Source organism: Mirounga angustirostris, unplaced genomic scaffold (genome assembly GCF_029215605.1).
Source record: "Mirounga angustirostris isolate CCGP_5_RB_7025 unplaced genomic scaffold, mMirAng1.0.hap1 SCAF_9, whole genome shotgun sequence".
Lineage (NCBI taxonomy): Eukaryota > Metazoa > Chordata > Mammalia > Carnivora > Phocidae > Mirounga > Mirounga angustirostris.
Window position 1 is genome coordinate 29,075,693 of NW_026991717.1, and position 13,812 is coordinate 29,089,504.

The 13,812-nt window shown below is 44.2% G+C and overlaps 1 protein-coding gene across 5 annotated transcripts in view; it reads right to left on the reverse strand.

Moving 5' to 3' along the window:
* CYFIP1 (cytoplasmic FMR1 interacting protein 1) overlaps positions 1-13,812 on the reverse strand; it is a 135,546-nt gene that overhangs the window by 22,226 nt on the left and 99,508 nt on the right. For all 5 annotated transcript variants that reach the window (XM_064570052.1, XM_064570051.1, XM_064570048.1 and 2 more), the window contains 3 exons: positions 9,171-9,314; positions 6,079-6,169; positions 4,890-5,020 (listed from right to left, as the gene is read on the reverse strand). In XM_064570052.1, coding sequence (XP_064426122.1) covers positions 4,890-5,020; positions 6,079-6,169; positions 9,171-9,314 — 366 coding nt within the window. The remainder of the gene's footprint in view (positions 1-4,889; positions 5,021-6,078; positions 6,170-9,170; positions 9,315-13,812) is intronic.

Genomic DNA, 13,812 nt, shown 5'->3' on the forward strand with positions numbered 1-13,812 from the left:
TGCTGCCCTGGCAGCTGGGTCACAGTTACCCCACTTTTCTAATGTGACAATCTGATTTACCCTGAGTATCTCCATTTATAATAGTGGGAACCCACACAAATACCAAAACATATTACTACCTTCCTCAGAGAGTCCAAAATAAGCACCAAGAAGAGATCAGTGTCTGGAGTCTTCAAAACTATCCTTAGGTTTGGTGGGATTTGGGCATAATCATCTGAGACGGGAGTGAGAATAGCCATGTTGTCTTCGACCTTGGAGAGTTTCACATTGATGGACCTATAGGAAATAGCACCTCCTACTTCCAAAAGGACAAAAGCAACACCACAAAATTCCAGTCTGGGGCCTGATCTGGCAGCAGACCTGCCCAACACAGAAATTCTGGCTTCTCACCACTTGCACAAGGTGCACGGACAAGGGAATCCAGAGAAGGGAGAAGTGAAGGGGTGACAGTGAGAAGAGGGCGTGAGGAGGGGTGGTGACAGGCATCCCTACAGGGCAGGGCTGCTGTGTCTGTAAGAGAGCCAGGCATGTGTTCACTATGCCTCAGGCACAGGCCCCAGAATCTGCTGCACTTGACTAAGATGTAGATGATGCTCTTTTCTTTTTTTTTTAATTTTTTTTTTCAAAGATTTTATTTATTTATTTGAGAGAGAGAGAGAGAGACAGCGAGAGAGGGAACACAAGCAGGGGGGAGAGGGAGAAGCAGGCTTCCCGCGGAGCAGGGAGCCCGACGCGGGGCTCGATCCCAGGACTCTGAGATCATGACCTGAGCCAAAGGCAGACGCCCAACGACTGAGCCACCCAGGTGCCCCAGGTGATGCTCTTTTCATTCACTGTTTCAGAAATATTCATACATTCATAAGTCAAAGTTTGCTTTCAAATCAACTGACAACTCTTTATAACATTTTTCCTAGGTGCCCAGTACTGTGCTTGCCACTCAAAGGAGCTAAGCACAACAGTATATACCTAAGACACAAGCCTAGTCTTAGAAGGGAGAAGATGAGGGGGATCTGTGTCAACTGGGTGCTAGAGACCCAGCTCTCACCAGGCCCGAGGCCTAGAGGATCCCTCCACTGTTGAGCCACCAATTCCTACTGGATTGTGGTGAGGTCTTTAAGAGTGCTGAACAACTCTCACAAGGGATTTGCTTGTCTTGAGAGATATGCAACAGGCATAATTGAAGGAACAAGGCAGCAAGGATCACATTGGTTTCAGATCTCTCTTTTTCTAAGTTCCTTTTTTTTTTTTTTTAAAGATTATTTATTTATTTGACAGAGAGCACACAAGTAGGCAGAGCTGCAGGTACAGGGAGAGGGAGAAGCAGGCTCCCCGCTGAGCAAGGAGCCCAACGTGGGGCTCGATCCCAGGACCCTAGGATCATGACCTGAGCTGAAGGCAGATGCTTAACCGACTGAGCCACCCAGGCGCCCCTTTTTCTAAGTTTCTAATACAGCATCACACTCCATCCAAAAGCCAATAAGTGTCCAACTGTTGAGCTGACAATGGGTGTAGACTGTTCCTTTGAGCTGATGAGAGATGAGTTCTGCTCTTCCAGCATCAAACTCCTATGGTTCTATAATTCTTTTATGTCCATACAAGGATCTTTGACTTCTTCTATTTCATAGGTGAAGAAAAGCTTTTGATAGTTTATCTTACTTCCTAAAAGCACAGCTAAACCAGAGAAAAAACCAGCCTTCTAATGATTCCCTGCCACTAAGTAAGTCAATTCCATAAGGCAGTCCTCCCTCAGTAAAACTTGGGGCTCCCTGCCATAACCCAAAGCCAGGGACTGAAAGGCACTTTCAGACTTAGACACATGTAGACAAGAAGAATTGCACTTTATGTTGTGTGTTCAGGAAAAGTCAATACATGAAGGAAATCTTCCTATACTAAATATTTAAAATTCATGATAAGAGATTACGATTTAAAGTAATTCTTCCTGGGGCGCCTGGGTGGCTCAGTTGGTTAAGTGTCTGCCTTCAGTTCACGTCATGATCCCGGAGTCCTGGGATCAAGCCCTGCGTTGGGCTCCCTGCTCAGTGGGGAATCTGCTTCTCCCTCCTCCTCTGCCCCTCCACCCTGCTCATGCTCTCTCTATTGCTCTCCCTCTAAAATAAATAAAATCTTAAAAAAAATAATAAAGTAATTCTTCCTAACTTATCTGGTTGCTAAAAATTCACAAATAGGGATACCTGGGTGGCTCAGTCAGTTAAGCGTCTGCCTTCAGCTCAGGTCATGATCCCAGGGTCCTGGGATCGAGCCCCACACTGGGCTCCCTGCTCAGCAGAGAGCCTGCTTCTCTCTCTCTCTCCCTCTGCCTGCCTCTCTGCCTGCTTGTGCTCTCTAGCAAAAAAATAAATAAAATCTATAAAACAAAAAATTCAAATACGGGGTGCTTGGGTAGCTCAGTCAGTGAAGTGTCTGACTGTTGGTTTCAGCTCAGGTCATGATCTCAGGGTCATGGGACGGAGCCCCATGTTGGGCTCCGCTCTCAGCAGGGAGTCTGCTTCTCTCTCTCTCTTTTTGCCCCACCCCCTGGTCGCACGTGCTCTTTCTAAACTATATAAACCTTTTTAAAAAAATTTCACAGATATTGCAGTAGAAGATTCAGTTCTCCCTAACGTTCCTAGAGCAAGGCTGCCCTGGATGTCAGCTGCTTGCCAGCCCCACGGCCAGCCTGCCTGCTCTTTGCAGGACTGCCCAGCGCAGCCTGTGATTCTGGTGGGTCCTCCACCTCACGCCGTCACTCCTGCTGTGGAGAGGGTAGCACATGAGGGGCTGCTCACTCAGAGTCCATGCTGACTTGCAGATGGCCTAGGGTTCCCTGACTTTGTCACTACGTGGAAAGGGTCGACCCAGCAACGTAGCAACAAAGGGGAAAGTCAAAAGATGCAGGTCCGATGGGAGGCCATGAGCTCTCAGAGTATCCACATCCAACCTTGGACTACCTGACAATGTTTTTTTTTTTTAACTTATTTTTTTTATTTTTGTAATTGGATGTAAGGTGGCCAATCCAGTGGCTCGGCCCCTAGAAGCGTGGCAGTCTGAATCCCATGCCCTGAAGTGCATATGGGCACCATGGTCCCATGTGCCCATATGGGACCCTGCTCCTGCCAAGGTCCCAGGGCCCTGAAGAAAGAAGACTGCTTTAAGAAGCAACATAGCAAAAGATCTCTTCAAATAGGTCTAGAGACATAACCAATTAACACTGAAATGCCTGTTTGCCCCTGCCAAGGTCCCAGGGCCCTGAAGAAAGGAGACTGCTTTAAGAAGCAACATAGCAAAAGATCTCTTCAAATAGGTCTAGAGACATAACCAATTAACACTGAAATGCCTGTTTGCCCCTGCCAAGGTCCCAGGGCCCTGAAGAAAGGAGACTGCTTTAAGAAGCAACATAGCAAAAGATCTCTTCAAATAGGTCTAGAGACATAACCAATTAACACTGAAATGCCTGTTTGCTTTTTCAATACATTTGACAAGCTGATACTTTCAGAGCAGAGCAAAGATATATAAGGATGCTACATACCCTTGAAGAAGAATACAGTAAGAGAACATGTCCTGTCAGGTAGCAAGACTTAAGTTAGAGCTATAATGAATAAGAATGTGTTGTTATGCCGTGGACAGACATATGACCAATGGGTCATGGCAGAAAGCCTGGACACTGACCAGTGCATCCACAGAAAGGAGGGGTCCTTCAGCCACTGGAGGAGGGACAGACAACCGATCAACCCCATAGAGGAAAAAAAGAAACATCATCCACTCCTACTTCACACACAAAAAAACAATTCCGGAAGGATTATGAACTTAAATATAGAAAGCAAAACTTAAAACCTTCATATGAAAACAGAATATCTTCATGACCCCTAGGTAGGAAGGAACTTCTTTAAAAAGATACAAAAAGTGCTAACTATACCAAAAAAGAGACTACAGTCAAATTAAGAGTATCAGTTTATAAAAAAAATCACCACTATCAGAGTGAAAAGACAAACCACAAACAGGGAGAAGTATTTGCAATGTGCGTAACACACAAAGGTTATACAAAGAGCTTCTATAAACAAGCTGTAGAAGAATAGGTAAAAGACACAATGGTGGATTTAACAGAATAGGAAGAGCAAGCAACAAACGAAGATGCCTACCTCCTTAGTCACAGAGAGAAAATCAGAGGAAGGCCAGAAGAGATTCTGTTACAGTCACTAGGTTTTCCAATTCAGAATGCTCAGTTGTCATGAGGGGACTGAGAGAAGGCTAAATGACACCACAAGAAGGCAATCAGTGGAGAGAACCGGTGTCCCCTGGGGCAATTTCTCAGTAGTGGTAAGCTTTCAGCATTTACTTTATTATGCTGTCTACTACAGTAGTCATGGGACATATGTAGCTTTTTAAACATAAAATAATTAAAATTCTACAAAACTTAAAAATTGGTTCTTCAGTCACACTTTTTTGTTTTTTGCCCTGCAATCTTTTTATCTGAGAGAGCTGAGATCTTGGACACCACTGTGGCCTCAACAAGACCCTGCCCCAGCGTGCTCCAACACACTTCAAGTACTCAACAGCCTCAGGAACAGAACTTTCCATCACGCAAACAGCTCTCCTGGGCAGCCGTGCTTTATACCCTACATATATGTCACATATGTTTGTGCAGATACTACATAATAAAATGCTCCACGGTACTCACACAGTAAAACATTCTTAAATGATGAATTACATTGCATTTTTGTTTTTCAGTTACAGGAAACAAATACAAATTAAAGTCTAAATAGTCACACCCAAAAAAAGAATGGTGCTTTACCCCCATTAAATAACCCTAATAAATCAGGCCTCTAAAAAATGCCTTTTTCTGTAGTGAATGACTCTGCACGGCCTGGGGCTTGGCTGGGCTGAGCACTCACCAGGCTTTGCTCGATGAGTAGGCAGAAGAGGACAGCATTGCCCACTTCCCGCAGGTTCTGGAAGCACACGGTCTTCAGCTCTGCATACTCAACAATGTCCTTCAGCTGGTGGTGGAAGAACTCTAGGATGCCTACGGTAGCAGAGAGTGAGCAGGGGGACTGGGGAGGCTGGAGGCACAGCCTGGGGTCTACGGCTGGGCACACTCGTGCTGGCCATGGAACATCCTCGGACACTGCCACTGGGCCTGCTATGGAGATGGCCACATGTCCCCTGACCCCAACACCTTTCTTGTTTGTCCATCCCCTGGGTCTTGGGCCTTGGCTCCAAAACCTTTCTCCACCAACCCTGTATCTTCTGAGGAGGCACCACATTACCAGAATAAAGGAGAAAGACCACACTGTCACCTCCAGCAGAAACAGAAAAGGTTTGGATAAAATTCAGTATCCCTTCACAGGCATAGAAGGGAACATACTTAATTTGATAAAGGACATCTATAAAACACCTGCTGCAGCTAATGTCATACTCAGTGGTAAAACCTGCATACTTTCTCCCTGAGCTCCAGAGCAAGACAACACATTTTCATCACTGTCCTAGAGATCCTGCACAGTGCAATAGGGCACAAAAAGACCAGGCACAAAAACTAGAAAGAAAGTTAAAATTCCCTAATTTGATCTACACATTCAAATGCTGACCCAGTCAAAAATCCACAAGCTGACTCCAGAATTTATGTGGTCATGAAGACCTAGAAGAGCCAAAACAACTCTAAGAAGAACAAAGTTAGAGACTTAACAGGTTTCAAACTCCTCAGCCCAGCAGGTCAGGTCCCAGCTGGACCTGGCAGGTGAGCTCCCTGTCCCTCCCTGGTTGGTGATCTTCAAGGTCCCCGTGCTGTCCAGGAGTCAAGGCCTCACAGGGTTCAGAGGCCCATCACCCATCGGTGACTAAAGGGTGCTGCCTCCCCCTGCCAGCTTCCTCACTCAAATGTGGTGATTCCAACACACCTTCCCACACACCTGCTCCCAGCTGGAAGGCTGGCTGGTTGGTTCTAGTGGAAACAATCAGACTATGATTGGATTCCCGGCCTCCTCCCACCTAGGGAAAGCAGATCCTATCCTTATCAGTAAATTCTGACTTGCTTTCCCAGGCTGCAGTCTGAACACCTGCAGCCCCGGGAGGCGCTGCACTCACCAGGAGAGCCATACTCATGCCGGGGCAGGCGGCAGATCTTGGGCATCACCTCCATCAGCGTCTTCACGTACTGCAGGATTGTGCCTTGCAGCTGCAGGAGAGAGAGGCTGCATCAGCCACTGGCCGCCACTGTCCCAGAGGTTGTGAGTGCTGCATGGGGCTTCTAAAAAGGAGTCTGTTAGTAAAACACATGGCAATGGGCAGGACTGAAAATCACTTTGGCTGGGAAAGGAAATCCTATCCACAGAACGAAAACAACCCCCGCCAGGGTGACTTAAATGCATGTTCTAAAACACAATTCCTCTCTCAGGAGGCAAACGGTCTGAGATGTGACAACGGGAGGGCGAGGAGCTCAAGTTGCATCCAACTTTGGTGAGCACAGTGGCCCTGGGGAAGCAAACATCCTCACGGGGTGGTTTCTGTATTCCTCTGTTGGACCTGCTGCAGCTCCAACACTGGACTCTGTCACCTCATGCACCTAACACCTTCCAAGTTATGTGTTTTGGGGCAGAGGCTTTAGCTGAAGGTCCTAACAGAGACCAAGTGGGTCATGTAGTCATGGCTGTGTCAAAAGACCCAACTTTTATATATTCTAATTGATTTCTTTTTTTTTTTTTAATGAATTTTTTTTTTTTAAGATTTTATTTATTTATTTGAGAGAGAGAGAGAGAGAGAGAGAAACAGCATGAGAGGGGATAGGGTCAGAGAGAGAAGCAGGCTCCCCGCTGAGCTGGGAGCCCGATGCAGGACTCGATCCCAGGACTCCGGGATCATGACCTGAGCCGAAGGCAGTCGCTTAACCAACTGAGCCACCCAGGCGCCCCAATATTCTAATTGATTTCTGATCCAAAAAGAATTTTGTCAACTTCTTAGAATTCTGTCAGCTTTTGCTTTACATTGTTAATAATCATACCATCTCCTTGATGGATTGCCACTTTAACTATGTGGCCACAAATTCAGCTTTAAGGATGGAAAAGACCTAAAGAATCTTAAAGAAATAGGCTCAATCACAGAAAGACAATTAAAATAGGGGCATCTGGGTGGCTCAGTCTGTTAAGCGTCTGCCTTCGGCTCAGGTCATGATCCCGGAGTCCTGGAATTGAGCCCCACATCGGGCTCCCTGCTCAGCGAGGAGTGTGCTTCTCCCTTTGCCTCTGTCCCTCCCCCCGCTCATGCTCTCTTTCTCAAATAAACAAATGAAACCTTTTTTAAAAATGACTAAAATAATGGGAAAAGATTAAAGATTAAGATTTTATGAAGTTCTTTCTCAGTTAACAGAAATAACACATAGAAAACTAAATCTAGGGCGCCTGGGTGGCTCAGTTGGTTAAGCAACTGCCTTCGGCTCAGGTCACGATCCTGGAGTCCCAGGATCGAGTCCTGCATCGGGCTCCTTGCTCGGTGGGGAGGCTGCTTCTCCCTCTGACCCTCCCCCATCTCATGTGCTGTCTCTCATTCTCTCTCAAATAAATAAAATCTTAAAAAAAAGAAAAAAAGAAAGAAAGAAAACTAAATCTAGGGATGCCTGGGTGGCTCAGTCAGTTAAGCATCTGCCTTCAGCTCAGGTCATGATCCCAGGGTCCTGGGATTGAGTCCCACATTGGGCTCCCTGTTCAGCGGGAAGCCTGCTTCTCCCTCTGCCTGCCGCTCCCTGCTTGTGTGCTTGCTCACTCTCTCTCTGGTATTTATTTTTTAAATAAAATCTTTTTTTTTTTTAAGATTTTATTTTTTGACAGAGAGAGAGGGAACACAGCAGGGGGAGTGGGAAAGGGAGAAGCAGGCTTCCCGCCGAGCAGGGAGCCAGATGTGGGGCTTGATCCTAGGACCCTGGGATCATGACCTGAGCCGAAGCCAGACGCTTAATGACTAAGCCACCCAGGCGCCCCTTACATAAAATCTTAAAAAAAAGAAAAGAAAACTTAATCTGTGATAACCTACAAACATCATTTTCTCACTTACTCTTTCCAAAAAGACTTAAATAAAAGACTTCTGCACATAACTTCTGACCTCAATCTGAAGTTACACAGATGAGTGTCTGAATCCTTTATTCACAGTTTAACCCCTGGTACCCAGGAAAGGCACACACCATCAGCCCTGTAAGGGGGTGGGGAAGACTACTTTTGGATATAAAGGCCACATTTTCTTAAAAGGAAATCTGTATTTTGGCACTTAACTTTTTCTGTGAATTAGTTAAAATAACATGGACCTGGCTTTTCCACCCCAGTGAATTCAAGGCTGCATGTGATACTGTGATTTATAACAAAAAATACATATTTTTAGTATTTAGTCTTGTACCTGTTCCTGGCACAGAGCCCCTGAAACCCTTCAAATTATCCTAAGAGAGCCTTCAAGGTGTCTCTGGTTATGTTAATGAGGTGACTTTTGGAAAGCACCCACCAATGGGAGCTGGTTGCCAGGAGAACCAACCCCATGGTAAGATTTGGGACTTTTAGACCCACCCCCAGACTCCTGGGGACGGGGAAGGGGCTAGAGGTTCATTCAGTCACCAAAGGCCAATGATTTAATCAGTCCTGCTGATGTAGTGAAACCCCCATAAAAACCTAATAGGGTGGGGTTTGGGGAGTCTACAAGTTGGGGAACTGGAACAGTTCCACAGGTCCCCGTGAGGGGACCCAAACTGCATGAAGACAGAAGCTCCTTTCTTTGGGACCTCTAGCTATGTATCTCTTCATCTGGCTGTTGATTTGTATCCTTTGTAACAAACTGGTAATCTAGTGAGTAAACTGGTTTCCTGAGTTTTGTGAGCTGTCCTAGCAGATAACTGAACCCAAGGAGGGGGCTGTAGAAACCTCTGACTTATAGCCAGTGGGTCAAAGGCACAGGTGACAAATTACACTGGAGACTGAGTGGGAGTGGGCACGGGGCAGTCTTGTGGGTGAAAGCCCTTAAACTGTGGAATCTGATGCTACCTACCTCCAGGTAAACAGTGCTAGAATTGAGCTGAACTGAAGGACACCCAGCTGGTACCCAATTGCTCAGTGGAGTGTCTGAATCCTTTATGCCCCTCCCCACATTACAATTGGGTGCAGAACCCTTCACCATGTAAAGGAGGTCCATGGAGGGAAACCTACCAGGCTCTTCACGACCTTCAGCAGCTCCTCCATGACCACTGCAATGCCCTGGTAGCCGAGCAGCCGGCAGATGACCTGGAAGTGAGGAGGCCCCACGAAGTTCCGGTAGCTGCCATAAATGCTAGAGTACGCCAAGTTCAAAGCCTGGGGGATAAAGAACGTAAGTGCTTCATGAAATCTCCAGAGTTCTCAACGTGCTTACTGTGCACACAAGATGAAGAATTGCTGCACCAAAGATGCAATCAATATACAGCGCCCTTAAGGTGGAGAACACCAGAGAATTTGTGAGACTTGCCCTTACTGGTATTTATGTCTTCAACATGAAGACATGACAAGCAAGCTTATTAAAACAGAAAAAAGAAACAAATTTCAAAGATTTATCAAACTGCCAGTTCCACAGAAGCCATCTGAGGTCCTGGAATGAGAAACAAGCACATCCTCACTGCTACATCCTCAGAGCTGCTCCCAGTCTCCAGGGGGAGACATCTGAGGACAGAGAGCGACGGAGCAGGGAAACTGTCTTCTCAGGGACACGAAGGGAGCTGGAGACAGCAGCCCCCACAGGGGGAGTAGGTGACAAAGGTAATCAGGGTGGTTTCCTGCAGGAGGGGACCTCCAAGCTTGTCTAAGGACATGGCGCCCACTAGGCAGGAGGACCCCTAATAAGCATTCAGTACTGTGTGTTTCCGTGTCAGCACTTCTTCAGCGGCATCCCACAAATTCGGATATATTTGCATTTCATTTAGTTAGGTGTCTTTTAAAACAATTTCCCTTCAGACTTCCTCTTGACCCATGGATCATATAGAAATGTATTAATTTCAAGTCTTTGGAGATTTTCTTGTCATCTTTTTATTACTGATTTCTAGTTTGAGTCCACTATGGTCAGAGAACTCTTTTAATTTTCTTGAGGTTTGTTTTATGGCCCAGAATATGGTCTATCTGGGGGGGAACGCTCCATGGGCACTTGAAAACAATGTATGTTCTGATGTTGTTGGGTGGAGTGTTCTACACGTCAACAATATCCTTTTGGTTGATGCCGTTTAGTTCTTTATTGTTGCTGATTTTCTGTCTACTGACTTTATTGATGACTAAGAAGAATGATGAATTCCCCAAATATAATTGTGGACTTGTTCATTTCTCTCATTTATGTCAGTATTTGCTTCAAGTATTTTGAAGTTCTGTTGTTTGGTACACAAACATTTAGGATTGCCATATTTTCTTGGTTGCTTGATCCTATTATATAATGTCTCTCTTGGTCTCTGATTAATAGTCTTTGCTTCAAAATCTTATTTTTTAAAAATGTTTACTTTCTTTTTAGATTTCTTTTTTTTTTTTTAAGATTTATTTATTTGTCAGAGAGAGAGAGAGCATAAGCAGGGGGAGCGGCACGCAGAGGGAGAAGCAGGCTTCCCACTGAGCAGAGAGCCCGATTCGGGACTCGATCTCAGGACCCTGGGATCATGACCTGAGTCGAAGGCAGATGCTTAACCAACTGAGCCACCCAGGCGTCCTTACTTTATCTTATATTAATACAGTCACTCCTTTCTTCTGATTAATGTTTGTATAATATATCTTTATCTATCCTTTTACTTTCAACGTACCAATATCATTAATTTGAAGTACGCTTCTTGTTCAATCATGCTTTTTAAATCCACTCTGCCAAACCTCAGTATTTTCACTGTATTTAGACCACTTACATTTAGTACATTTACATTTAGTAATTATACATAATCTAATTATTGATATCTAAGTACGGTCTGTTTCATGCTTCCTGACTTCTTCTGGGTCACTTCAACATTTTCTAGAATTTCACTGTGGTTGACCTATAGTAGTTTCAAGAGTATCTCTTCACACAGATGTGTTAGTGGTTGTTCTAGGTCTTATATTATACATTATATGAGTTATCACAATCCACTGTTACCAACATTTTACCACTTCGATTGAAGTGTATCAACCTCACCTCCATTTAGGTTCCCCGAATCCTCCCCTTGCCCCCTTTATCATTGTCTTAAATATTTCCTCTATATACACCAAAAACCACATCAGAAAGGGATTCAGAAGAATCAGCACAGCAGCTCTTGAGTATCTTCAGGAGGCCTGCTTGCAATTCCTGGGAATTCAGCCCTTGGAATGTTACCAACTGATAAGGTTGTTTTCTACTACTGGGACATTTAACCATGCTATACAACTTGTTTACGTAGGATGTACAAGTAGTGATTTATGGGGGCTCCTTTCCTTCTGGGGGTTCTGGAGTTTTAATAACTGTGAACAGTCAAGACAGGAGGCATGTGCCTATGTACCCAGCCCTAGTGAAAGCCTTGGACATGAGCAATTGAGTGGGCTTCTGTTCTCTGGGCAGAAAAACTGCACGTCCCATGCAATCCCCATGAGGGACATCTTTGGTAGCCTGTGCCTGGTTCGATCACCACCTGATGCATCTTTTTCCCTTACTGGTCCTGCTTTGTATCCTTCAGCAATAAGGAACTATAGCTGTGAGTACAACTGACTGAGTCTATGAGTCCTTCTGGACAAGCAAAATGTGTGGGTGGTCCTAGAACCGAAAAACACAAAGTCTGGGACTAAACAATTACCAAACACTGACCAGCTTGGAAGCCCTGCCAAGTGCCCATCCTGTGCCCAAGCCTACAACCCCTGCCTACAACCACAATCCCACTCGAAAGGGGCATATTTTGATCATCAGCTTAGATACACCTTCCTCTTCCTAACTCCTCCTTAAAGCACCACAATGTGCATTTAAATGCTAGGATTTGGTGTGAGTTTTTTTGCTTGATAATAAATTTTAATGTTTCAAAAGGAAACCATGAAAAACATCAGTGATATCTAATGGCCTCAGGAGCTTGGGAAGATGCTGGAGGAGGACCCTCGGCTCACCCCCATCCCATCTCCAAGATATCATCCACCTCCAAGTCAATCGCTTCAGAGAGCGATCTGAAGACTGGAAGAACAAACTCCACGATGAAACATAGAGAAGAAGTTACATCTGAAATATTAGGAAGGTCAGAAAGGCAGAGGGAGGCTGACCGCAAGAAGAGGGAGCTGCGTGTCCAAAGAGGGCAGAGAAACAGGCACCAGGGAACTCACGTGGGGAGAACTAATCCCCGTAACTTTGGGCTTTAAAAACCAGAGAAGCTGCATCAAAATCAATAAAAGCAGGCCAAGTCATATTATAATTAAATTTGCAAAATATAGTGATAAAGAAAAAAATCCTAAATGCAGCAAGACAAAGGAAGTCCCTAACTTACAAGGAAGACCCATAAGGTTAGCAGCAGACTCTTTGTAGAAACGTGGCAAGCCAGAAGGGACTGGCATGATAAATTCAATGTGATGAGTGTGAAAAATCTGCAGCCAAGAATACTCTATCCAGGAAGGCTAGCATTCACAATAGGAGGAGATAAAAGAGTTTCCCAGAAAACAAAAACTGAAGGAGTTCGTAACCACCAATCTAGCCCTGCAAGAAATATTAAGAGACTCTTTGAGTGGGAAGGAAAGACAAAAAGCAACAAAGACTAGAAAGGAATGGAAAAAATCTCCAAAAACAATGACAAAACAAGTAAAAACTAGGTACTAAATACATATCTATCAATAATTACTCTGAATATAAATGGACTAAATGTTCCAATCGAAAGACATGCTATTATAATGGATTAAAAAAACAAGACCCATCTCTATGCTGCCTATAAGATACTCATTTTATTTACTTGCTTTTAAATTTTTTCTTTCTTTTTCTTTATTTTTTTTACAAGAGACTCATTTTAGACCTAAAGATACCTGCAGATTGAAATGAGGGGATGGAGAAATATTTATCATGCAAATGGACATATGGAACCATAAAAGACCCCAAATAGCCAAAGCAATCTTGAAAAAGAAAAGCAAAGCTGGAGGCATCACAATTCCGGACTTCAAGTTACAGTACAAAACTTTATAATCTAGACATTATGGTACTGGCACAAAATAGAAACGCAGATCAATGGAACAGAATAGAAAACCCAGAAATGGACTGATGACTACATCGTCAACTAATCTTCGACAAAGCAGTAAAGAATATTCAATGGAAAAAAGACAGTCTCTTCAACAAATGGTGTTGGTAAAACTGGACAGCCACACGCAGAAGAATGAAACTGGACCACTGTCTTACAGCATACACAAAAGTAAACTCAAAATGGATGAAAGACCTCAATGTGAAACAGGAATTCATCAAAATCCTAGAGAACACAGGCAGAAACCTCTTTGACCTCAGTTGTAGCAAATTCTTACTAGATATGTCTCCTGAGGCAAGGGAAACAAAAGCAAAAATAAACTATTGGGACTTCATCAAGACAAAAAGCTTCTGCATAGCAAAGGAAACAATGAACAAAACTAAAAGGCACCTTTGAAATTGGAGAAGGTATGTGCAAATAACACACCTGATAAAGGCTTAATATCCAAAATATATAAAGAACTTATAATACTCAACACCCAAAAAACAAATAATCCAGTTAAAAAATGGGCAGAAGACATGAACAGACAATTTTCCAAAGAAGACATATAGATGGCTACAGACACATAAAAAGATGCTCAACGCTGTGAAGTGTGCAAGACTGTTGAATCACAGATCTATACCTCTGAAACAAATAATGCAATA